Source organism: Bombus vancouverensis, chromosome 8, assembly GCF_051014615.1.
Source record: "Bombus vancouverensis nearcticus chromosome 8, iyBomVanc1_principal, whole genome shotgun sequence".
NCBI classification, from domain to species: Eukaryota; Metazoa; Arthropoda; class Insecta; order Hymenoptera; family Apidae; genus Bombus; species Bombus vancouverensis.
Window position 1 is genome coordinate 9,530,067 of NC_134918.1, and position 27,257 is coordinate 9,557,323.

Sequence of the window (27,257 nt, forward strand, 5' to 3'; positions counted from 1 at the left end):
TTCAATTTATTACGTAAAATCTTCCGTTTGTAAAATATCGGTATAAAAGTGTCTTATTAAAAGAACACATATTCGCGTACTGACGATTGTTGTCTAACTGCAATTATTAAATTAAAATAATATCATCGCGCACGATCTATTGATATCTACTTGAGTGAGAACATTCTTAAGTAGAAGAAACCCAGACGCTACTAACGCAAACCTATTGGCATCATCCACCATCACTATCTCTGTTGCTCTTGAAAACCAATGATACAACAAACCTCAGGCGAAGCTTAGCGAGGATCACAATTTGAAAACGATTTGAACTTTCTCACAATTTCCTCGTAATTTCGAATGAAACGCAGCAGAAACTATGTAGTTTCAAATTTTTCAAAATTTAGTACAAGCGTCATTTTTCGACCATTCGTAACGATCTATTAACATCGCTTCAACTTTCTCGCAACTTTTGCCGGCCGTTTCAGCGAAACGAGAAACATAACAATACGAACACCGAAATAAAGCATACAGTGGCGATTTATCGGTCGTTCGTAGGGATCGATTAACGAATAACAACCGAAACCGAATCCAACAGCGCACTGTGTACCGGGCGACAGTGCATTAACTAGGTCCCGCGAGCGCGTGGCAGCCATGGCCGCAAAATACGCTTGGAGACCGCAGTCTATTGCAGTCGGAATTGCATGTAGCGGCATTCATTTCGGCGTCCGGTTAGGGACACGCATACACGACGATGCAAAGCCTAATTCGTGCGAGTGTCATTGGCCGAGACGCGTGCACAGAGAGACGGCAAAGGGCAGCAAGGAATCCAATCGGCTAGACTAATTCGCACGGTGGCTCGTCGATACGTTTCCGCGCGCAAACACGCGGTTTCCGCTTGAAATGAGCCCGCTGTTAATCCTGCACCCCTATATACAGGTAATTCGGTGTTCGTCGATAAATTCCACCCAGTTGTTTCTCTGTTTTTTCCTCTTATTTCAGTTCGTTCAGCGAATTGCGTTATTCATTGATCAGAAGTTCCTTTGGTTGCAAAATAAAAGATTATATATATATATGTGTGTGTGTGTGTGTGTGTATATTGTTAGTCGATGAAGAGGAAGGGATATTGATTTTTTAATTCGATATCTGGGGATCAGTATTTGTTATCGATGAAATTGGTCCCATCATAGAATCAAATATTAATTTTAATCCTGTGTCAGTGTAGCATGAGAGTAAAGTAAACTCGGACAAGTCAGATACGGCGCATTATGAATCGTGTATTTTACATATCATTATGTAGAATGAGCAACGAGAGTGTTAAAATTTATCGCTTGTGAGAGACCGGCGAGATACCGTACGTTTGATGGGAAGTGGGAGAAATTTTGTCGAGTAAATAATTATTTTCTCAGTTGTCCGTCTGGTGTACTTCTTCGTTTCGTTATGCCGTGAAAAGGCTAATTAGGATCGTTCTTGCTCCTGTAAGTTACAAACGAATGTAACAAATGTTTCCATACATTCGAATTTTATAATGCTATTTTTTAAATAATTCACTATCGTAGACTCGTTAAGATAATAGAACATAGGAAAAATATGAAACGACGGCGAATACGATACATCGCATATTTTTTAACGAGATAGGCGTTCTCAAGTAGAACAGGCTTATAATTAACGTGACGTCGACCACAGAGTAGAATAGGTCGACGCGTAATCAGACACTAGCGAGGGAAATTTAATTTTTACTTTCCTACCAAGCTGTAAATACTGATCGAGATTTTGACAAGAAAACGAATACAAGATCCTAATCATCTACTTTAAACACTTTAAAAACTGTTTCTTCGCTACTTTTAACAAGAGAGGAATGTTCCAACGCGTTGCACTTTCAAAGAAATTTCTGTTTACGACGTCTAGGACGAGTTAAATTTTTCCGCGGCGGCCAGCGGACAGGTAGAAATTAATCTTCCGCGGTGCCACGAAATTTACGACGCTTGTAATGTCGTCCTCAACCGCGCTCGTACAAGTGTCTCCTGTAATTTTTCAGCACGTCACGATATTCCTCTTGATGCGACCCAAAGAAATCAAAGGAATTCGATTTATCCGTTGAAAACGTTATTTCAAGATTTTCTTTCTTTTTTGCTTTTTTTTTTACGTAGAGATGAATATCGGATTCTATCTTTGTCTCGTGCAAATAGAGGAAATATATATCGTGTAATTCAGATTATACTAGTCGTTCGAACGTTTATACGTCATTAAATATCTATCGATCTTTGTCATCTGTATATTCAGTTTATAGAAATGAAAATATTTTACTCTGTTCGAGCGTTCTTCGTTTCAGTGTTCGAACCTAACACGTTCAATGCGGAAGACGTGAACGTACGCGTCATCGGGATTTCCTATTTTCCTTGCGGATGACGCTTGGATAAATGGAAACACGGTATAGAAAAATCGATTTCCGCCACCAGGGACTCTCTTCGATTTTGTGTGCCGCATTGTACGTGTTGAAAGCAGGGATTGAACGAAACTGTTAACATTTATAAATAAAATTTATTTACCGTGTCGTAAAAGTTCAGTTACAATTGTTACTTTGCATTGCGTTAACTAAATCCTAAAGGATCGTATAGCTTTTTAACAGATATTTCAAGGTAAAAATATGAGAGTTAGAATTAGTTTTTAATTAGCGTTATTTAAGCAGTTGGAAGCAGGATAAGTACAGAAGAGAAAGCAACTTCTGATTTTTATAGATATATAACTGTTTTATTTTACTAAGAACAAGAGGACAACTGAAGAGAAGAAAAAGCAAAGAGTAATATATCGTATCTTCCAAATTACTTTCATTGGATAATGTTCGTCCTAAGATCACCAAGAACACTCGGCTTTAACTTTTTCAAAGCAAAATAAATGTTCTTGTTATCTGGAATTTCTTTCTTCCTCTACGATAATAAAAGTTTCCAATTAATGCTAAAATGTGTGGAATAAAAGTTTCAGTGGATACGCTTTATAATAACACAATTGTCTACAAACAGAGAAGATAATAGTCCAAAAATTTCATAGCAAATTAGAAATTCTCTTCCCGGTGATAAAACAATTATTATTTCTTCACTCTTTTTACTTATGCTCACAAAGATAGGAATATGCATAAATATGCCTGTCCTCTATCCATTAAAAAAAAGCTGCCCAGTTGACAGTGCAAAATATCAAAGAGTCAACCGAGATAAAAAAAACCTCCATTTCATCTCGTCACGTAAATGCAAGAAGCTAAGAAGACCATCGAATAACCCTGACATCCAGTCCATTTCCAATTATTCACGCCTCGGGCGAACAGTAGAAGAACAGGATTGATTTTCCTCTTGTCCCGAAAACGTGACAAGGTTTCCACGAGGCAAGAAGAGGCTTTTTAAATCGATAAAGAGTCCAGTGACCGCGAGCTCGGCACTGCCGAGTGCAATTTTACATGCCGTTTGTTTCGACGAGCTGCCAATTCAGCCGCAATGAAGAGGAACGAGAGTCGAAGAGAGAGAAAGAGAGAGTGGGAGAGAGAGAGAGAGAGAGAGAGAACGAAGAATGACGAAGAAACGAGGGCTCACCTCGGGCACGAGCGAAGCTTACTCGGCAATAAAGACGAGACGAAGCCCTCTCGTCGCGGAAGGGCTCGAGAAACGGTGACAAAATGCGCGCCACGGATCCCTGATGCTCGTCCATCATCGTATTACCTGGCTGCTTATCGACTGAAGATACTCTTTCCGCCATTTGTCCTTGCTACTACGTCGTTCCACTTTCCAGAAACGACCAGCGGAACCGTACTCCGTTGGCAGCCGCTGTCGAAACGACGTTTCGTCGGAATTTTTCTTCATTACGTTGTACTTTTCAGTGTATTAACCGGGCCGCTTCCGAGAATATAATTCTAGGTCACAAGGAAGGTATCGAAATCTCATTAATTTTCCCTGACCGACAGTTTCTTAATTTAATTAGGTTTCCACTCCACTATTTCTGGCTTGAGCTGGAATATTTTTAGTCGTTTTATGAGAGATACTCGTGTACAGGCAATAAAATCAAGCGATTTCTATGAATATTTTTTTAGAATAACTACCGAATATGTGCGACTAGATGTTTTTTCGATGTAAATAGTCTTCAAGTGTAAATTCTATTTTTCTATTACAGTTACTCTTCTCGTTTGCCGTAGGTATATTATACGAGTCTTTTGATCATCTTCGACGATGCATCCATCGTTGGCGCGTAGCGTAGAATCTGTCACTGTCGTGAGAACGCAAAAGCGAGGAATTTTTCTTAAGGCCAGATGGTTCACACTGTGATTGAACTTATTTTTGAAAGAGAAATATGAAAAATTGGAATGTTGCAACGTTTAGAAGAAAAATTTACTTCTTTCGCCGGATAAATTGAGCTTGTATCGTTTAAGAACATGCGAGTGAGTAATTCAATAGGAATTTCAGGTTCAATCTCTGGGGAAATTTCTAACGAAGCGAATAAGCTTTATCTGGAATTGTTTAATCGACTAGTCAGCGTGCGTGCCAGTTAGTAAACGATAAGAAGAACTGAAACAGGAAAAGATTACTTTTCTGCTTCAAGACTACATTTACATCCCAAAAAGATCCAGTGTCTCATATAATTTATAATTAGCCGTTAGACACAATTCATAAAAATCACTCGCTTTTATCATTAATACGTGAGAATCCTCCCTTAGGAATTTTTCTTTCCACCTTCAGCGTATAGTCTGTCGTCTTAATACAAAAAGACGTATCTAGTCAAAAGGTGATTTTTGAGAAAAAGGACTTTTACTATTCAACAACCAGACATCGATTTCGCGTACTTAAACTGTTATATCTTCAAGTTTCAATGCAGATACGGCTTTCTTATTTAACATACGTACAGATAAACCAGTGCTATCTGGTAGTAATGATTTTTGGCTTAACAGGCCAGCATTATACTGGCTAATCCCAATCGTAAAAATACAGTTCGAAATAGTATTGAAAGTATTGAAATTTCTTCGCTCTTCTCCAATTAAAAGTTGCATAATTTGACTCTTATTCTGTCACTTTCGATCTGCGAGTAATATTTTTAATTATATTTAAGAAGTAGCATTTTCTATTTTCAGCGTAGCATACAGCGCGCTGGAAGTATTACAATATTTTCAATTTTGCCTGATCGAAAGTCTTTTAATTCAGATTTTCTTCCGTTATTTGTGGAAGTAACAGAGGATGTAACGTATCCTATTTTCTATTTTCAGTTTATTCTACTGAGCTGTTCTATGGATATAATTCTAGGTTCTATGAAAGTATTGAAATCTCTTCCGTTCTCTTTGATTGAAAGTTTCTTAATTCGGCTTTTACTCTCCTACTCCTGGTCTGAAAGTAATAAACGAAGTAATATTTTACTGTTCAAAGTAGTTAGAGAATAGCCGTTATAAATGGTCCTATCGCGCAAACCAAACGAAAGAGTTACCGTGCTCCAAGAGACACAGCATAAAACGCAGGAAAAGTCATTAAATCTTTGTTTCAATAATCTCTTTTATATCAACGAGACATACAAAAGATCTACACGTATATACTGTACATTTTGAAATTCGCGGCTTTTTCTACGATCACATTCGAAACTTTTGAATAATTCCCTCGAAAGTTTCCGCACATGACGATTTCCCAGAATAATTCAAGGTTCTCGGTGGATAGCCGTCGCATTGAATATCGCGCAGTTATCCCAAAGCTTCGCCAAGGCTCGCGAGTTGGGATCATAAAAATTCCATTATCGCCGCGATTTTCGTTGCGCTGAACGATACGCGTGGCCGCATGCGTTCCAATTGTAATGAATTTCCACGGGGCTGTAATAATGGAATTTTTACGGTGTTCGATCGTCGAAACAAATCGACCAAACAGTCTATTCCTGATGGGAATAATGGAAATCGTATTGAAGGTGAAAAAAGTAGTTTCAGCTCTTTGCGACCGATTATTTTTATTTCCTCCGGACGCGCACGTGCAGTTCAAGCTTCTTTGTGCGAATCTATTTTGTTATTTTACTAAACGGTAGATACACGATATTTATAAACTGTCTGATTTATTTGTAAAACAGAAAATAACGATACTTTTCGTCAGCAAAGGGATCCATCTTTAAAACGTAGGAAAATATTACACATACGATACATGTTGTATACGAATTATACAACGTGTTAAAAAATAAAATAAAAATGTCATGAAATGAATGTCGCGCAGTGTCATGAACACGTTTGATGAAAATGTTCCATCAATCTGGAATTTACAAATTATGCTTTCTCCATGTAAAATGTAATCTTTATGAGAAACTTGACATATTTGTTATGGAAATATCACATCTTGCGAATTGCACATTCTATCCAAAAGTTTTCTTTCAAATTCTTCCCTTCAGATAGCAACGGTTATACTGAAACACCGCCCGCTGCTTCTTTTATCTTTCGAATTTTGCGATACTCGCGTTGCGATATTAATAACATTATCTACTAATAATTGACAAAAAAGAAAAAAAAACAGAACAAGATATTGCCCTCACGGGATACCTAAAACTTCTAAACCTTTACAATCCTCCGTAAATCCAATCGACTAATTTACCAAAAACCAACAAACTAAAATAAAATAAAAATGCAACGCGCGCGAGAAACGGAGAAAATATAAAACACAAATAGAAAAACACAAAAAGGAGAAAAAAAATAGTGAAAAAGAATCGTCGGGAAGATCGTGAAACATTGCACACTGCATTTAAAATCGCAAATGTCTCGAGTTTACCATATCGATGCATCTATTAGGCAATTCCAACGACCAAAGAGCGCACAGAAGCATCGTACGAGCGCGACCAACCGCCGTTGCATCGCGATGTTTATAAAATTTCATTTTCTGCTCGCACTATCGTTTCAACGCAACGAGGATTGTTTCACTTGGGAAGGAAGAAGTGGAAACGGCATCGATAGCCGGATGTTCGTTCCCGTACGGGGAATCGTAAATACACGTTTCGCCGGGCCGAAAGCCTTTTCCCCTTTCTCGTTCCCGGAAGGAATCGAGCCAGGAGAAGCAAAATAGGGAAGAGGAAAGGAAACTATCCTTTACGGTGAGTCCGGGAATAACTTCGGGCATTAAAGGAACTCCGCGACGTCTTTCGAGTGTTCGCCGCGTTTCCGGCGGTCTCCAGGAATGGACGCGTTATTTTCTCTGTTCACGGTGCTTTTAAGGACTTCTACTGAACTGTAAATTGTGAGCGGGAAACGTGGTTCGCTGGAATCCTTTGATAAACGATTCGGCGAATTAAATGTAATTGACCGGTGTAGGAGACAATCAAGAATGATAATAGTCGTTGTAAATGTGATTAGTCGAAGTTGGAAAACTTGTTACGGCGGAAAAGTTTGGCACGTTGCGATTTCAAAGGCAGTAATGGCTTTCTTAAGTAAGCAAGTGTTTCGTTATTATATTTAATCTTGTTCATTTACGCTGTATTATTTTTTACATTTACACCGATTCTGTTTGATTATATTTAGCAACGAAGGTTACGATTGTAATTGATATTCTTGTCTTTTTTTTTCTTTTTTAGGGTACGTAGGGAAAGATTTTGTTTCGTTCAAAATGAAGGGAATGTTTGCAATTTTTGAATAAGGGAGAAGCTGAAAAATGTTTCCTTCTTTTAAATAAATGATACGATGGAGTGATACAATTTTTTATAATATTGATTGTAAATAGAAATTTCGAAGTAAATGTTAGATCTCGCGATTGGTGAAATTTATGGAATTGTCTTGCGTGTCTGTCGTATTTCGTGTGATAAAGAGCGATAAACATAGCGGACGTTATTTGGCAAGAATAATAAAATGATTTATTAGCAATAACGCGTCTCACGCTCAAACTCGAAGATCCGTCTGCGAAAATAAGAAATCACGATCCATTTTATATCCGTGTTTACGCGCGATCATTTACGATCGCCGATTTATGGCCACCGCTAAAGTTTCCTGCGATTTCTATTCGGAAATTAAACGATTTATATTTATTAGCTGCAATCAGCTCGCCAGTAAAAAACATTCTGCTGATACGTCGACGGAATTCTCGTTATCCTCCCGTTAATATTTCCACCGACCGATATTCCATCCAATTTTTCCAAATATTTTCATCTCTTATCGTTTCTTTTCCTTAAATTTATATACCGATTTTATTTAAGAGTTCTAAAGCATTTTCGTTCAATATTCCATTCGTCAATATCAATTTTTCTCACCGATCTATATTTCAAACCGTATTATTAATTTTTGAAAATATTTCCGAGTATTCTATTCCTTTGCTATTTTTCAATCATCAGAGCTTTGTACATTTACTCATTTCGAAACTACCGCCTAATCAAATAAGATTGGGTTTGGATTATTTTTAAGGAGAAAAACGCGTGATCGCGAAAGAGCAATATTTCACGGCCGGGCGAAACTTTCGTTTTCGAAAGGCCGTTAATTATAACAAAGAGACGCGTAAAAGGAGAATGGTAGAATACAGCTCGTCTGAAAATGGGGCAGCCAGGATCGTTTCTGTGAACCGGAAAGCGAAGCTCGCTAAAATCCGCTTTTAGACTAGCGGAGAATATCCTTTAGTCGTCGGGCAGAATCGAGCCCGTTTCGTTCACACTATGTTTCTCGATCGTTTCAAAAACAATTCCTCTTTCGTTTCCTATGCTCTGTGACAGTCACTTGTTTTCTCCTCTCTATTCTTCTTCATACATTCTCCGATTAACTTTCAAATAAAATTCTAAATGAAATTGCTCTTTAATTTCATCGTTAATTAAATTACTGTTAACTAATACATACAACTTTCTACGACTATTTTCAAGATTACATATATATGTATATTCGTATATAATAATTATTCCTTCTGGGTTGCAATATATGTTTTAATCATTTGTTCTATCATTTTCTATTTTACCTACTATGGAATTTCTTATTATGGAATTAAATAAAGCAATTGCGACGCCAATGGGGGTGAGATACGAGCATAACTTTTCGGTAATAATTCTCTTCTTTGGGTTGAAGGTTCTCGAGAGCTTCAAAAGACCGCCTTTTTGTTTCGAAATTAAATTAAACGTAAAAATGAAAAACTTTTAATCTCTATTCTCTTCTACTGAAAACTGTTGACATTTAGTATCACCGCTCTTAATAAAGTGGACTATATTTAGGTAATTTCAATAGCCCTCATCTTAACTGCGTTACTCGGAGATATTCTACTTAAGGATCGCGGTAGAAGTATTCGCGCATATTTAATAAACTTCTGGTCAAAATATTTTACCAACCGGTGGATAATTCCGCGTACAATTCAAAAATAATTTGCATACAACAGAAGCTTGAAATTTTTCAGGCTGCTATTATAATTTTTCCTCGTATATCGTACGGAACGAGGAGGAATCCTGGCAATGCCGCGGAATTCGCCGGAAAAGTCGCGTGCCAGTGGACAAAGGCACATTAGGGGCGCGGATAAGCGGCCACTCCTCGTTAACGATCCTCGGTACAGTTTTCTGGCGACGTTAAAGCTCGTACGTGCTCGCCAGTCTTCCACGTGACCTACACCGACCCCTTTGTCGTGGATTTCCATTAGAAGATTCTTTTTTGGTAACAAAGGAGACACTGACATTCGTTGCAACGACGTTTTAAAACGGATACGTGAAATGTGAAACATATACACGAGTACGCGAATTTATCGAAGTTAGCAATTTTTGCGAAAATGACGCAATTTACGGTAAACTTTCTCCAGTCGCTTTTAACAAGCTTTACTTTATTACCAAATTAAGACATTAGTGGTCACAGCTTGAGAAACTAATATATCAGGTTGTCCGAAAAGTTTCTTTTTTTTTTATAAGGAAATAATAGACGCACAATGTTTTTTTGTTTTATATTAGTTTATTGAATTATGCACGAACGTAATAATAGAAATATAACGAAATGGATGATACCTAATTCAATAAAATAATATAAAACAGAAATTGTTGTTCATCTATTATCGCCTTATGAAACGAAAGAAACTCTTCGGACAATCTAATAGCTTTTATTGTTTCATTGATTAAACGTCAAATTTAAAAAATTGTTTCGTGAAAAAGAAAAGAAAGGAAAAGGAAGACTACAATGAAATACTAAAAATTGGGGCGAGTCGGTGAACTGTATAATTACCAAATTTTCCAATATTGTTTGGGTAATTCTTACTGAATTACAATTTCATTTCTTTGGTCTATATTTGGTCAATTTTTTAATTACGTTCAATGTTAATTTTGTTAGAATTGGTTTCTTGTATCGCGTTAGAAATATAGAAACGCATTTTCAAGCCTAACGACTGGACAAAAAAAAAAAAAAAGCGGAAATTTCAATATTCAGCTCGAACATTCTATCTTCCCCTGTGCGAGGATCGTCCATAAAAACACGTCACAGCTTTCCAGTTTAAGCCCTTAAACGGAACAAAAGCTTGGCGCGGTACACCGGCCGACAAGTAGAACAAACCATTAAACACCTTCGAGCACAATGAAATCGCGCGTTCGACTGCGCGTGACAAGTAGAACAGGTCAGCGGATCTCCGGGCGAGTACAATAAAACCGTGCCTGGTCGGACACTACCACACAACGTCGTTCCAAAAATTAACCAGACGTTTACGTCCGATGATGATGTAGTAGATTACCATGTTTTATAGCATATACGGAGAGCATTGGTCATTTCTGAATAAAATTGATTATTCGGCCGTTTGTGGTTGCTAATGAACATAACTATCAAAATTAATTTTGCCTTTGGTAATGGCAAAGATAGGAAATCTGAGATTCCGTTATTTCAACGAGTTTGTTCTAACGTTAAAAACAGATACGTCTGTTGGATAATACAACGTACAAGCTAAGCTTACGGCAATGAGATGGCGTTCGCGTGAAACATCACCGTTCGCCACATTAACGTGCAATTAGGCTCGTTTCTCGCTCAACTTTCGCGACGTTCCAGGTGGGATTTCCGAAGGATACGCTCGGAACGAAACAGGAGTAGCGAAAAAGGGGGCGAAGAATGAAAACGGGCGGGGAATACAGGATAAAAATATTGAAAAAAAAAAAGAAGAGAGAGGAACAAAGTGGGAGACTGTGGATGGAAAACCCTCCTTGCTCTGCTCGCTCGTGCAAATTTAAGTAGGAAGAAATGTTTCGCTGGCAACGCTGGCTTTTTCTACCTGCCCTTTTCTCCGTTCGTTCATCTTCCGTCTGAGCTGTTTTTCCCGTGGAATTTTTCTTTCTCCCGCGACCAAGCTCCCTTTCGAAACCTTCTCTCTCTCTCTCTCTCTCTCCCCCACCCTCTTACCCTCACTTTTCCTATATCCTCGTCAGAAAACGTCGGGGTAACTCCTGTTTGACGTGGCTTCGCGCTAAAGTAAACGCATCCGGTTTCACGTGTTCCTCCAACAACGCTCACCTCTATTTCCGTGTTATTCTTCTTCCGGCCCTCAACGGTGTCGTTCGAAATTCATTTTTTATTTTTTCGCGAAGTTGTACCGCGTATTCGTACGTGTACACGGATACGGGATTGTCTGAATTTCAAGGGAATCCGACTCGTTTCGAGACAATATCGAATTCGGCCACGGCACTCTCTCTCTTAGTCGACGCGAAATTGTTACGTCCCTCGTCTTGCATATTTCATCATTCGTGATGTAGCTACGTGTTTTGCGAGTTTAAGTCGTGAACGTTATCGTTCTCTGTGTTGCTTTTTGCAGCAACTCGTTGGATTAAATACGATCGCTAACAGTGTCGTACGTATCTGATGGTTTAGGATTCATTCAGCTATGACCTTAAAATAGGAAATTAGCAAGGGAATGAAACGTCAGATGGTTATTGTTTATGGTAGCAGTGCGTTGAATTATTAAATATATTGTATATAGGAGAAATTGCTGGACGGTTCGTTGTCATTCATTATATAGTAGGGATATGTCGAGGTAGTTTCAGTAGTAGAGGAACGTGTACGGTCAGACATTGGAGATGCGGCACCGTACGAAAGCCTTGGGAATTTACATCGATTTTTTGGATCGTCATGTTTCTTGGATCACCTTGTTTCTTGCGTTGGAAGCTTCCTTTTGCACAAAATGAAACTACGAAAGACAATAGGTCGATCGAAATTTTCGAGAATGCAGAAAAATACGTAGAACGATAAGAATCCTTAAACGATTGTCTATAAAGGAATGCATTTGTCAAGAATATTCCATGTTTCATTTTTTTAATTTCATTTCTATAAAACGAGCTTCGTCTGTGTAAAATAGCTTCATCTCATATAAAAATGGAAATATAACAAAATTGAAAGTTGTACGCGATAATTGAACACCTAACACACTCTACAACTACAAATTATTAATTAGTAAAATATATCCAAAGATATCCGAGTCATCTCACCCCCCAAAAAGAAAAAAAAAGAATTCTTCCACAAACGACTAATTAAAAGGTTTCCACGAAACCTATCCGTTTCCCTGTGTCGAAAAAATTCTCGGAACTTGTTTCCACACGCTATGAAAACCATCAAACGGAGCACTCGAGGTGGAAACTAAGGCACGGCACTTTTTTTCAGGTGTGGATGATCGCATTGAAACTTAAGAGGCACGCATCCGTGAAAACGTGACCCATAAAGCTAGCCTTTTATTCCATCGTGCCCCATGGGGTCGTAGGTTTGCGTTCGACACGCAAAGAGAACCAGCGAAACCAATAATTTCAGCTTAATGTCTCGTGAAAAACGAAACAGAGGCCGCGTCTGCTACTCGTCCATTTCACGTTTCTCTCCTTTCCTACCATTTCGCATTTTATTTCTCTCTTTACACGCGTGTTCGTTCTCTTTTTGTTTCGCATTCTTCTTCTATTTGTTTAATGTTTTATCCTCGTTTTAGCAAAACACAATACGACTTACGCGACATGGAACAGAGAAACCAATTAAACCGAATTATTCGACTATTCGTTACACAGAATTTCTCTATTTTTTACCACAAAATCGCTCAGTCTACGCACACGCGGGCACATACACGAGCATTCTTTCCTATCCTCTTTTTATTTGCCATCGCATAACTCGTGACGAAATTGAAATAAATTCTACCGATAAACGTTTGTTTTTTCTTTTTATTTTTTTTTTATTTAATTCCTTTCGAGTTCTATAAGAAAATAAACGTAGAATATTTGTATTGTTCGAAAACTAAAACTTTCGATATCGCGATTCAGGTGTTTTATTCTCCACGTTGAAAGTTTGTTGCTTTCGCGGAAGATACTTTACGCGTCCAGGGAAAAACAACGGCGGAAGTAGATTTTTCACTTCCCACTTTGAAATTGAAGTCTTCTTCTCTTTTAATAACCAGGCCAGGTGCGAACTTTTCGGACTGGTTCGTGTTACGAAAAGAAATTTCTTCAACTTTTGGAAACTAACGAAAACAGTCCGTCGTCGTTCCAATCTTTCACCGGATTCTCTATCTTTGCTTCGAGTCGCTCGAACGTGTTATATCATCCCGTCAGTGACTCGTCTGTCATTCGGCTGATTTTCATCTGGCACAAGTGTTTCATTCGAGATATAAATTAATTAAAACACGCGTTTCTTTTTTTCTGGTAATTTAGCCGAGCGCAACGAAATTCTTTCAGCTCTCGGCGAGAAAACGGGAAAATAGAATTTTAAATTAATGTAGTGGTCGGAGTAAAAATGGTGAAAATTTTGGGAACAAGGGGAAACACGATTTCATATTTGTATCTATCATTTATTTATATATCTATGTATATAATAAATTTTCGATGCTTTGGAAACATTGCAAACTGGGAATTTATTAAGATTTTGGCTTGTTAAAAGTTTCGTTCGTTAACTTGTTAAAAAATATTAAATCAATAGTGAAATTAATAAGCGACAACTGAAATACATTAACGCTTTATCGACGGACCGGTTAACGCGTTAATTGAAAAATAATCACATTGGTCATCTGATTAAAAAAGAAAGACGGTGAAACACCGAGTATAAAATACATCTAAAGAATCGATAGCATGTAACTATATAAACGAATGTGTAACAAATACGATTCAATAAAATCTCGTATTGTAATATAAAAACGAGATGTGTAATTGTTTCAAGCAATATTTCATCTGAATAATATTAAACAAATAACGTACAGATAATAACAATCCTCTCTCTCTTTGATACAACCTTTCAATTTCATATTAATTTCACATTAATTTCATATTAATTTCATATTAATTTCATATTAATTTCATTTGATATTAATATCGCGCCTCGTCGATAACGCGATAATAAAAGATAATTAATACCTAGAAGCAATATTTTAATAGCGATATCGAGTTTCGGATATTCGTAATAATTCACTAACTACGCTAATCTGGATAATAATTTAACGACTAGAGTAGATACTAACTTAAGCCGACGTGTTAAATACTTACTTGGATTCATCCTGATCTTCGTCATCGTCCTCGGAGTCAAAGAAGGCATCGTCGTCCTCTGCGTCAACCGAAGTTTCCGTTCTCATTCGTCGGTTCTGTTGAACCGCCCGGGATTTCGGGATTACGATGTCTCTGAAAAAAGAAGAACCAGCAAGTAGAAACGGTCTGTGTTTGATCTAGCTCTTGAACCGCGTTATCCTTCTTCAATTGCTTTTGCCAAGCCAATGCGCTTTTTCCACTAAATTTTACCACTGAAAGCTGCGCTTTTATTTTTATTCTTCAAATCCACGCGCGTAGCAGCTGCAAAAACAGGGTATTTGTACGCAAATTACAACCTTGCTTTGCAATGAAGCTGTTTTTTTTTTAGCTTTTCTTACCTACGTTTCATTTCCAATTTTTATATTTCATTCTCATTGTCAATTTGTTATGGTCGTACGAAAGTACCACTACATAGAACGAAATTTAATTAATTAACACGAACCTAATTAATTAGCACATTAAATTCTATGGTAAATACTACGGCGTAGAAATATCTCTCGTAGCTACTGTACATAATCTCGAAAAATATTAATAAAGATTAAAAAGACAAGATTTCTGTTTCTAGGAAAAAGATATCGAATTAATTCCTGCTCCTGACTCTCACGCAAGAAACACCGAGAATCCAGACATGTTATTTGAAATCGCTTCAGTTAATTAATCTAAGCAAAAATAAATGCAAATGGTTAAAAGCAGATTTAATATTAGACAGATCGGCTGGCGCTAAAGACAACGCAACCGGTTTCCTCGATTCGCGTTCTCGGGGCGAAAGAGGTCTGGCGAATTTAAAAAATTTAAGCGGATCCACTGTGTCAAGATACCGGGGTCGCACTCTGGAAATGGAATAAGTTAAAAGCGATTTCTCTGGCTACGGAAAATGGAACGCTTTCGAATATAATTTCTCGCCGGGGTAGAATGGAGTGCGAAACGAAGAGGAAGAAGAGGCGACGGAGGAGAATGGTAAAGAGTGACAGAAAGAGAGAAATTTTCCTAGGAGGCCGCGTGAAAAATTTCTATCGTCGATAACGACGTTCAGTTTGCACGGTCCAATGGAAGATTTTTACTCATAACATGTTTCATGCTGCCAGACTCGCGTTTACGCGAGAACTCGTCGATCTGTACCATTCTCTGCTCCTTAGCGCGTAATATCTCCAGCAGAATATAAAATTTTGCGCGATGAAAGAAGACGGGAAGAAAATTAGAAAAGAATTTTAGATGCATCTTGCGAAGATGAAATAACCGTTTCGCGAAATCCACAGTTCTAGTGTCATCGAACGACGTTCAACGATGTCTAAACGATGTTTTAGAGTAAAATAACGATAGATGAAAATTATTATCTTCGATGTATTTTTCGAGCGTTAGGACGACGTTGACGAGAGTTTCAAGCAGCCACGGGCTGCTTTTCATCGCTGCAACAGAACGTTGAAAATTGTTTGGGAAACATTTTGCAACGTTTCGACTAAATTTCGAGCCTCTGTGCGGTGTTTAAAATCGCCGCAGGCTGCCTTTTAAAAACTGAAATAATTCTAAACGACTACGACCAACGTGTCAGAAGGATCTCTTTCATAATTCTACAATTTCATACGAAAGAGGACAAGCAACTAACCTTTTATCATATTACAATAGTAGGTGATAAAATTTCATTAATGACATCTCGGTGCAAGAAAAATTCTCGACCTAAGAAATTCAACATATTTCACACCACGATTCACAAGCTCTAATAAACTTCCTTGATCACTACATATTTTATTAGCAAAGCTGCTACTGTTAATTAAGAGAATTTATGAATGTGCGAAGAGAATACAATAATATCGATAACCAGCGATTCGCAGTTTATCAAATTCCGCTAACAATACCTATCAATTCAGGAACACTCTAATTACAACAAATTCGCCAACTGATCAAACATCGCGACAGATTCCGCCACCAAATGCTAATCAAAAGTTATCAATTTCTTCGCTGGTTTCATCACCAAACACGTCATCGTTATTTAAGAGAATACATCAACGCGCGAACAGAACACAATAACATTAACAATTAACAATTCGTAATTTACTCCGCTGTAATAATATCAATACGGCAACGCGCTAGTCCTAGCAAATTCACAAACGTATCAAACTCGGTAATCGATCCGCGACACGTTTCACGCTGCGATTCGCACTCCACCGAATCCCAATCAACGCATCCGAGAAACGTGATATTCCCCGGTTATAATACGCCAATTATAAACGATCGAATTCGCTGGCGATTGTTCGTCCTGTATCCCCCATAGGCACACGAAGAGAAGAGCATCGGGTACGCGGATCGTTCTACGCGTTAATTGGCCATGAAAGGCCGTTTAATGTCTCGCGCGGACCGTTCAAGATAAATTCCAGGGGCCGCCTGAATGCCTCCATATCCACGTGGAAACCTGCAATCACCGTTAACTGGCAATAAGCACGCTCGGAAATCAATGATCAACGTCCCCGCACCCTCCTCTCCACCCACAACAGCCGACGATCTGCACGGTTTAATGCCGTGTTCCATGGATAATATCGCCGTGATTAATCATCCGTCGCGACCGCGTCAACGAATCCGCCGATTCCACGAGACTGATCCTCAAACAGAACCGTTTATTTCCTGTTTATTTCTTCTCGGCGAAACGATGTTCCGGATTCGAGTGGCACTTCGCCTCGATCGCGCCATACTCCTCGGCTCTTGCCGCGTTAGAAGGCAGAAAGTCGAAAACTTTCGACGCGATTAAATGGGATTGAATGGGATCTACGGGGCTGGCAGCTGTTTGGTTATTGGGGCGGAGAATATTTTGCAGCGTAAGTTTTGCAAGTTTTAAGAGGTTTCGGCTTGTAATAGGTGTTCTGGGGGAATTTGATGGCACGTTGAGCAAGGGCAAAGGAATTTCGTAGATTTTATAGATAGGCTTCGAGGTCGGTGTAGCATTGGTTAATTCGTAGAGTGGATCGTGCAAGGTATTCGGTTATAGGAGTTTTCGTGTTCTTTTTATGGATGAATCGTGATTGTAGGGAAGTGTGAACTTTTATTTGGATTTCGTATTCCAAATACGATTTTAACTATCCAAGCGATTAGTTGGCGAAACAGCTGGCAATCGCCATGTATAGGTTTAAATTTTCGCGTTCTCGTGGGTTTGCGTTACGTCAATCGCTGTTCAGAGAGGCATCCAAGTTTCACGCTAGTTAGCTTCTAATTAGAATTTCGAATTCCAAAACGAGGATATGGAGGATCAAACGGGACAGTTATCGGAGATAAACGTGGCAACTATTTTTAATGAAATTTACGAGACCTCGAGTCTGTTTTGCGTAAAAATTGCTTTATATCCTGTTGCTTGACAGAATGCTTTTAGATTTTGGATCTATCAGATTTATGCGTTTCAACGTACGAATGCTTACCCTGATTTCTCAAGTTCCTTCTTGGAAACGCACACAGCGGTGAACGTATCCTTCAAGAGGCACAAGTCCTTCTTCTTGCAGTTCAGCGGACGACAAAGTTCACCTGAAATCAGCAGAAAACCATATTAAGGGAAAGATTCCAATTATCTAATACGATTTTCAAATTATTCGTCACCAGTACGTGTAATTATTCGTCGCCGTAATACGAAAGAATGTACAGCAATAGAAATATCCGAAGTAGTGATTTAAATAATTTTTATAACGGTAATTAAATATTAACTGTAATATTTGGAAGATAGAGGAGGTAATTATTCGTTTATTAATTGCGTTTCCCACAGCGAATTCTCTTCGTTACATCAATTTATAACTACAAACCGGAACTGATTACATAAATCGATCTTTTGTTACGGTTTACGGTCTTAAGTACAACAAACCAATTTAATTCCCAAGACTTTCGAGTCTCTGCCATTTTTAACAACACTTTCTGCGTCCAATCGATTTCAATTTCTTGAGAGTTGCATCGCAACGCCGTGATCGTTTCGTTTTATAGAATACCGAGAGATAAAAAGGGAAGAGAAAAAAAAAAAAAAAAAAGAGGAAAGAAAAGGAAGATCCAGGAAGCATCGAAGAACGGTATTGACGATTGTGAACGCGGCTCGATATTAAAAAGGCGGAAAAATTTCTCGTTCGGCGACGCTTGTAAACGACGTCGAAGACGCGGATTCACGTTCGTCAGAATTAAACTATAGCATTCGTAGTCACGATCGACGACGTGGAAAAATTCTGCCTTTCTCTCTCCTTCCCTCGTACGTCGATATTACGCCTCGGCCTCGTAATCCGCCAGCGTATTGACGCCTTGGAACGCGCGCAGTTTCGCCTTATTAAATTTTAAGACCGCTTCCGGCCGAGGAATACCTACCTGATTTCCTCGCGTTTTACGATATTGTTCGCCACGAACGTTCGTTTCTTCCTCGCAGAAAAAAGTCGGAGAGGATTTTCCTACAGAGAAGAATCGACGCGAATGACGACGATAATGCGACGATAATGGTGGTTGTTGATAATGTAATTTGAAATTGGAATTCTATTTCGTGAAAAGGGTGGCGCTAGAAAAAATTGAATATCGATCTCATAACGAATCAATAATCTTTCTGCAATTTAGAAAAGTCGCGCAAATATCTGCAAATAATATTTCCAAATATTTCTTATTAATGCGAAATATCCACGATCGTTCTCTTTTTCGACGCTACGACATGAAATTCACCATTCATTCCGACCTTCCAAAAAGTATCTAAAGAAACTTGAACAAGACTTGCACGCGGAACAACCATCGTTAAACAACGAACCTAGAATTTTTTATCTCAATTATCCATTCTTCCACGCTGTAATATGAAATTCACTTTTCAAATTCTACATTTTGAAGTTTCCAAACTATATAGATGTCTGGCAAACAAAAATTCTATGCCAGCAACTATCGTCAACGAGGAGTCGCAAATCCCCAAGCAATTCCAATGGATCAATCGGCATCGACTCCGCCCAAAAATCAATTTCTCAAAGGCGACCGGTGAAAAGCCTTTTTTCCCCTCTGAAAGGTCGAAAATGGATTTCGAAGTCGCGAAAGGGTTACGGTTGATCGGGTTTGTTGGAGTAACCAAGCTCGAAGGGTAGAGGCGGAGGGAGAGAGAGAGAGAGAGAGAGAGAGAGAGAGAGAGGGTGAAACTAATTCTGTCGTTGAACGCAAGGAAGCAATTCGGGATTTTCACCGGGCGAAATGATTCGTTTCTTTGATGTAGCGTGCCGTGGCCGAACGTTCAATGGCCAGGCGCAATTGCATTCGCGTGGAAATAGTCGACAAGCGATATTGGTCGTTTCAGAGAGCATACCGCATCGGATCGAATTTCTCTCTTCTCCATTAACCCCAAGCCCGTGAACATGGCTCAGCCATCGCGCATCTGCACTCGCGAATCGCGATTACCTTTTCACCTGTAAAACCGATAAGGATTTGTCCTGACGTACTATCGTGATTCTCTGATCGTTGGCTATTCGTGTTCGATCGTTCGACCGGATCGGCGTGTCCAACGACCACGTGAGAATTTTTTTTCGGCAAAATCGTAACTCGGTTGCAGTGACAACCACGCATGCTTTTCCTTTTTTCCAGCGATGGTCTTCGAAATTTTGATTGATCGTCGCACGTGGAATGTTTGCATTTGAGGTTTTTTAAATTGACGATTTAAGTGGTGCATGGGTTCGGAGGTTTTTCAGGTGGTAATTGATCGATGAGATTTGTATCGTTCTTTCTTTTATCATCCTTTTTTCTTTTTATTGATGGTTTTAGAAATTTTGATCGACGGTTCTGCGTGGAATTTTTGGATGTAGATTTCCTTTTTAATTGGTGAACCAAGTACTTTTGATACTGCATCGTTTTCGGTCGATAGTTGATGTATTCGATGCGTGACATGTATTCTCAGATTAACGACATTTTACGGTTGAATTTCTATTTCTGGTATCTCGATTGACAGAAAGATATTCCTACCTGTTAATTTAATACATTTACGCTGTTTATTTAACTGTGTACAAATTTATTTCTATTCATTCTATTATTTCATCTTTATTTCTATCTGTTCTATTATCCTATGGCTAGTTCCTCTGCTAGCTGTCTACTTATATATGGATTTGTACTACTTACGTGTCTACCAATCATTTTTACATTTATTATATTTACTGTGATGGATTTATTCGTGATTTTTACTTTGAAAATTCCATTCATTTAAACGTATTCTAAAACTTATTTGAAGATAGATAAGGAAAATTGCTTTATACGTTCCTCTGCTTAAATTTCATTTGTCCGATCTATATACTGTCCAATTTCACTGATTCAACTACAAATTGTCGTGTTCTACTTGTCCAAACAGGAACAGTCTCATTTCATTTGACTGTAGAAGGTGTAGTTCTAGATATGCGATCCATTCTAAGTGTCTGACTATATACAGGTCTATTTTACCTCGCCAGAACAGTCTCCACGTTGCTTTTACGCGACTACTGTACTTAATGTAACCTCAATGAATTCACGGATATTCGCATTCTAAACAGCGACTGTGAGGATCTCCTTGATTTGAGTGTATTTTACTTCCATCGAGAAATTACGTCACCGTATTTTAAAACAGTACATCAACCTGTTTTACAAAAGCTTTTTCGAACCATTCAACCGAGAGTACCGCCCTATATACACATATGTATACGTTACATATATTTATATATAGTTCTACTTTTTAATCGTATATATCCTTGACACCATGTTTTTTACTAAAATATTTTTTTAACATTACGAGCTCGTTCTTTTAGAATCACAGCTGCGTTAATCTCTGCTTTTATTAATATTTTATTTCACGCGGATTTTTACGTAAACTTGAACAAAAGTTCGTTTCACCAGCTAAAAATTGCAAGGCATATTCTACCTCCGATATCTTACGTATCTTTATATATTGCAATAATAAAATTATGTCGTTCCTGGATTATAATCATAAATGTTCAAGTATCATTTCACTCAAAATTTGAACGACTATTACAGACCCCTGTTTTCTTTAGAAGATTATGCACAGACTAACCAGCAACTCCACCGTCTTATCACTTGTCAATTTGAAGGCACCAGCTCGTCCTTCTAAATGGTTTTCCAATGGTCTCTACGCTCGTCTCAATGTTTGTCGTCCCATTCTGCCCAGCATATACTTGCTAAATCGTAGAACGAGAGAAATTGACCTTTCTCCGGGAAATATAAATAAAAAATCTTAAAATAAAAATCTTCGCTGTACAATGTACTACTCGATAACGAGGCCGAGTTTCTCCATGTTAAATCAGCTCATCTTATTGTCTACGTTTACTTAATTGCTCATTCTTCTTCTACTGTGTTTCTTTCCTCTGTACCGTTACTTGCTCATTTGTTATTTCTTTTTCGTTTCGTCCTTTCGCTTCTCTTCTTTATACCACTGTGTATTGTCTTTGTACTAAAAAGAATATTTAACCCGTTTAAGAATAAATTAAACTAAATCAAATTAAATTAGATTAAATTAAATAATAAATCCCAATAAGAATTTTTCTCAAATATTTCTCTAATTCACATTCTCCGTCTCTCTGGGCGAACATCCTCAATACAATGGCTCGAAAACATCCATCGCAAACAAACAAAGGATTGGCGTGAGATCGCGATTCATTACGCGTCTAATTAAAGGTTTGTCTCGCGATGTTCGAGTTCTCGTCGCGTAATATCCGCTGGAAAGGAGGCAGGCAGAATTAAAGTGGAGCTTGGGCGCGAATTAAGGAGGCCTCTCGGTCCGATTTCTCTGACTTAGAAGGCCATTTGCATCGGTACACGATTTGAAAAGAAAAAAAAAGAGGAGAAAAAAGAAAGGAAAAAAAACCTGACCGTTCAAAGGGCTCGGTATCGAAGTCTTCTTCTCGGTGCTGCGAACGAACCTTTTCGCAAATGGAACGCCGTTAAAGAGCAGGTACCTCGAGGAACGGTGTAATTGCGGCAAATGGAGATTGGAATACCGAGATCGATGGCATTTTGTTGGATTTGCGAGATAAAGGCGTTTGATAGACAAAGGTGTGCTGTGTTCCCACGTACAGCGGACACAGGAACTTTTGTTCCGCACGATAATGGGAATTTTGGTGCGAATTGGGAGGTGAATTGAATTTTTGAATTGTTCTAGTAGACGAGTTAAATTGACGTTAAAACGAGTTAAGTTAATAGTCGTTGTAAAACTGCGCTGACGTTAAAGGTTTTACAGTTTAGAGGGTTGAAACGAGTATTTTGAAACGTTTCGGAAGACATAAGGAGCTTTACTGTGACCATAGAAAATTTTAGGTGAGCGTAAGTGAATATCTAGGAACGTCTAGTTTTCATAGTTTATCTGGCAGTGTGTGTGATATATAAAACTGAGAAGGAAAGAATGTGATATTGATACGATGTACATATATATATCGTGGCAGTAAATAATGACAGTTTTGTATTTTAGAATCGTTTTCTATCGTTAAATTGGATTTAGTATATTCATTTATATTTAATTAAGGATTTAATGTAATTTATATTTTATTTGACGTATCGCATAGAACTGTTCAAAAATGCCATTTTTATATGGTACCAGAGACAGCGAATAAAAAAGAGTTCCGATATATTTTATACAAGGATCGGTTTTATTTTTATTATTTTGTTCGAGCGTAGGTTTAAAATACTATCACTGTTTTTATACTGTTAAATCGGTCTGCCTCGTGTCTTTTTGAATTCCATGCTAGATAATTTTATTTCCCTCTCTCAACTACTGCGCTATTGTTCTTTCAATTCTGTCCCATTCAATCAACTGTTCAACCTAATTTTTCAGGTGCAAAGAACCCAATTATACGTTCGAAGGCTAACAATTTTCAATTTATAATGAAAACAAGAAAAAACAACGAAGAGTTTCTCGAAACATTGGCGGATATAAAAATTCGAAGATTAATACAACAGTTAAAGTTCAATGTTTCTTTTATAAAAGGTACAATAAGCGAATCTTCGATATTTCTAAAACATTTCCAATGACGAAGATTTATGTCAGATTCGTAGAAATTCTAAACGAATCGACAAGACGGTAATCCGTTCGCCGGAACTTTGCGTGCCGCTTCAAAGAAGGCGGAAGACAATGATGCGAGCCGACAGTTTCCACGTGGGGCTTCGCGCCGAGTGAATTGGATCCAACGTCTCTTCGACGATTTCTACGGACGTTTGCTTTCTGACAGACGTCACGAACCATCTTTCCAAGGTAGATTTATTGCGCTTGGTCAGTGAAACAGCTCGAGCAACATGGAAATTTAATAGGGTTTCGTGCCATCTTCTTGTTCGAACCTATTCTATCTTCGACTAATTCGTGCGTGTACATGTCACAATATAAATTGCAGCGAAATTTCAGTTGCTCTAAATTGTTTCCAGTGTCTACATTTGAATATGTTAATCGATACGATTAACGTCGATCAAGTAAAATTACTTCTGTTGAAAAGCCATAAATTGGCTATGTTTTTCATCTGTATAGCTGAAATATAATAATAAAATCATGTTTATTTGGCGATTCGTCAAATTCTGTTTTACGATCATTTCTGTGTGACGTTTTGCTTATTTAAATACCGCTTTTCGATATATCGAAGTTTGAAAAAAATCGCAGATACCGAGCGGAAGCCAAATAAATCTGCAAATTCAAAATTCCGATAGAAACTCTACAGCTCGAAATCTTGCCAATTCTTCGTTCGATTAATTTGCATTTACCCATTTTATTCGCAAGATCGGTTCGCATGAAATCTGAATGAGACAGCGAATAAACAACTTCCTGTCCACGGAAGTAATTACATCTATGCTTGTAATATGCTAATCGAGGCAAGTTATCGCGGACCACGTTCGAAGTTCCTTAAGTCGGTCGACAATGGACCGTGGCGTGGATTCCGCGAGGGAACTTTCGAAACAAAAATCGGCTCGGTGGAATCGTTCCAAGCGAATTAGCGTGCTCACCGGATACGACGTTCCTTTGCAATTATAATACGCTCAATTCCTCTACCACCTGACGTCGTTCCAACCCTCTTTCCCCACGTTTGCCATGCAGAAATTTTACTTTTTCTTTGTTCACTCACGCGTTCGTGTTTCAATTTCGCGATTTTTATCGTCGATTGATAATACCATTGAAACAGAATCGATCGTTCGTAACATCGAGATAGATGAATCCTGACAAATAATGTGTTTTTTTTTTTATACAGGAAGAAGTGTTTTATTTGTTGCAGCGTTCATTTTATGGACACGATATTCGATATTTTATGGGATATTTGATACTTGGTCCGAAATTGTTCCATTGCTGGTTTTTATTTGTGGGAAAGTTTGTATGGTGGATATTGCGATATTTGTATATAACAACGACAAATAAGTCGTTGAACTTTGTCATTTATATTTCGTATAACCAAGGAGATTATTCTAATTCGAAAGATCGGTTTTATTTTAATATGATTATACACTGAAGATTACTTGAATTATATGTAACTTTACATATATATGATACTTTCATAGTACCGCGTCATTAACGCAGGCATCGGCTTATGTTTCACAATTTCCGAAGCATAAATTACCATTTTCAAAACGAACCAAATTTTCTCAAGCGTCGATGAAAAATTTAAACGTGAAATACTTATCACGAAACTCATTCCTCAGAAGATGGTAACCGCTTTCAGAACAATCTAACTAAACGCCGAGCCTCATTAACGTCAAGGTCAGTCACGTTAAAAAATTAACGAGCGTGGTGAACTCGCGTCCACTCAACCCCGCGGCGTAATAGCTTCAAGAACCCATTAACCCCATAAATTATCCGTCTATCTTACTGTCGAATGTACGATGACCCACCCTCTTCCTCCCTCCCTCTCTCTCTCTCTCTCTCTCTCTCTCTCAATATCAACCCTTGTCCCTTCGAAACCGCATTACGATATCGATTATAGCATATATTACGCTACTGACAATTACGGCGCACAATGCGGCCCAAAATGGTCAGACTTCTGCGTGAATTAGACGTTGCAAAACGGAGATAATGTGCCGATCGATCGTGCATTTTGCCTGACGAATAATCGACGATGCTAATGGCCAAGATGGTGGGCTAAGTCATCGACGATAATGTCGGGTCTTGTTTCAGGTCGAAGGAGTCATCCGAGTGAATCGATGCTCCATTATTTGACGAACGATGGCCATCGTCCAGGATGACGCGCGTAAACTGTTTCGAGTAAATTGTTTGGTGGATGAGTTGGAAAAATTTGGCGTTATCGGGTTAACGTATCTCTCGACTAATTCATCGCGATCACGCAATCATCCAACGAATCAAGCGAACTAAGGATCCAAGATTTACGGTCTAGCAGTAAATCCGGCGGTCCAAAGACTTGCTCTCTTCCTTCAAGACCAATAAAACAGTCAAGCAAACTACTTTTACAATTTGTACAACGAAAAATAACGTAGCGTAATTCAAATTGAAACTAGACAATTCACACGCGTCTTAGAAATAAATCCCACGATCTTCTAATAAATTGGACGCTCCAAAAAGTCTACCTTTCCTTTCATAAGCCGACGAAGATCAAATCAGTCGTTGAACGAACAAAATACCTGAAAATTGTTATGAAAGTAACCGAAGTAACTCTAAATATCAAAGCGAAATAACGACAAACGCGACTAACTCTGATACAATAAAATCCCTCCGATAGTCTGATACAAACGATCACATTCCACGATATCCAATCACGTATTTACATGTAACATATGTTGATATCCTCGATTTTTAGACAGGGACACGTTCGCCGTGGCGAACGCCGATCAAGATAAAAGCAAGATAATCACGCATCTAATTTCATACGTGCCTATTACCACGTAATATATAATTAGCTGTCCGTAAGGTCGGCGTCTGTGGTCCTGCGATAAGATCGTATTATTATCTCGTAGTCACGTTTAATCATATCCGTAGTAGAAGTGGATTCGCTATATTCCACGTGGCTCAGGCTGTCCTATACCGCTAAGAAAAATATTATGACCGGTGAGTAATAGCGATTAAGTATCCACTGATAAAGACATAAATAATAAACAGTATCGTGTTGCGCGATAAAGTTAATCACGATTCACGATGGAACAATGTAACGAAGGTAATAGCAATTTATAACGGTTGGTTCGCCACGGCTCCTTGGTAATTCTCGGAATGCGTGATGATTTAGAGGCCAGATTTATGGCCAGTTGTGCGAACCTTGCTATACGAATATTGCGAGGGATACCGTTTTAATCAGTCGAACGAGGGAAATCAATGGATAAGGAAGTTGCTGGCTATATTTAGATGTTTCTTGAATTTATGCAAATTTTATGCTGAATCGTGAACCTAACAATAGGCGTCTTGGTTGCTCTTTGAACGATTCTTCCAGCATTAGATTTATTTCATTGGAAATATCGCAATATCTCTTGAATTTATGCAAGTTTCCTGTTAAACGTATGTATCCAACGGTGTTTTGGCTTGCGTGTAGAGGATTCTCCAAGTTAGCTGGTAAATTTATAGATAATTAAAAAGATGAAAAATCGTCTGGTGTCGTTCTTAACTCGTTAAAGGGAGGAAATCGATGGATCGAGATTAGAGTGCCAGTTATAGTGAGATATTGTGCTTGATTTGTGAAACATTTATGTTAAACAGCGCAAGGCACAGTGTTTTACTTTATATTTGGGATATTTCTGAGAAGCTTATAGTTAAGTAAGAAGAGAAAATTCGGTTGCTACAAAAGTCGTAAGAAAATTATAATGTTTTTCTGGAGATTATAAAAACTTTATGCTGAACGGTGGATGTATTATGATGTTGTCACACGCTCAAGAAGACCACCCGCTCAGAAACAGTAATAGGATAGGCTAGACATCCTGCA

General features: G+C 38.3%; 1 protein-coding gene across 1 annotated transcript in view; it reads right to left on the reverse strand.

The window, feature by feature from the left end:
- Window positions 1–27,257, reverse strand: part of Cow (Proteoglycan Cow) — a 236,698-nt gene that overhangs the window by 54,582 nt on the left and 154,859 nt on the right. Inside the window, exons 3-4 of the mRNA XM_033344681.2 lie at window positions 17,823–17,925; window positions 14,383–14,514 (exon numbers count right to left, since the gene is read on the reverse strand). Of these exons, the coding sequence (XP_033200572.1) occupies window positions 14,383–14,514; window positions 17,823–17,925 (235 nt within the window). The remainder of the gene's footprint in view (window positions 1–14,382; window positions 14,515–17,822; window positions 17,926–27,257) is intronic.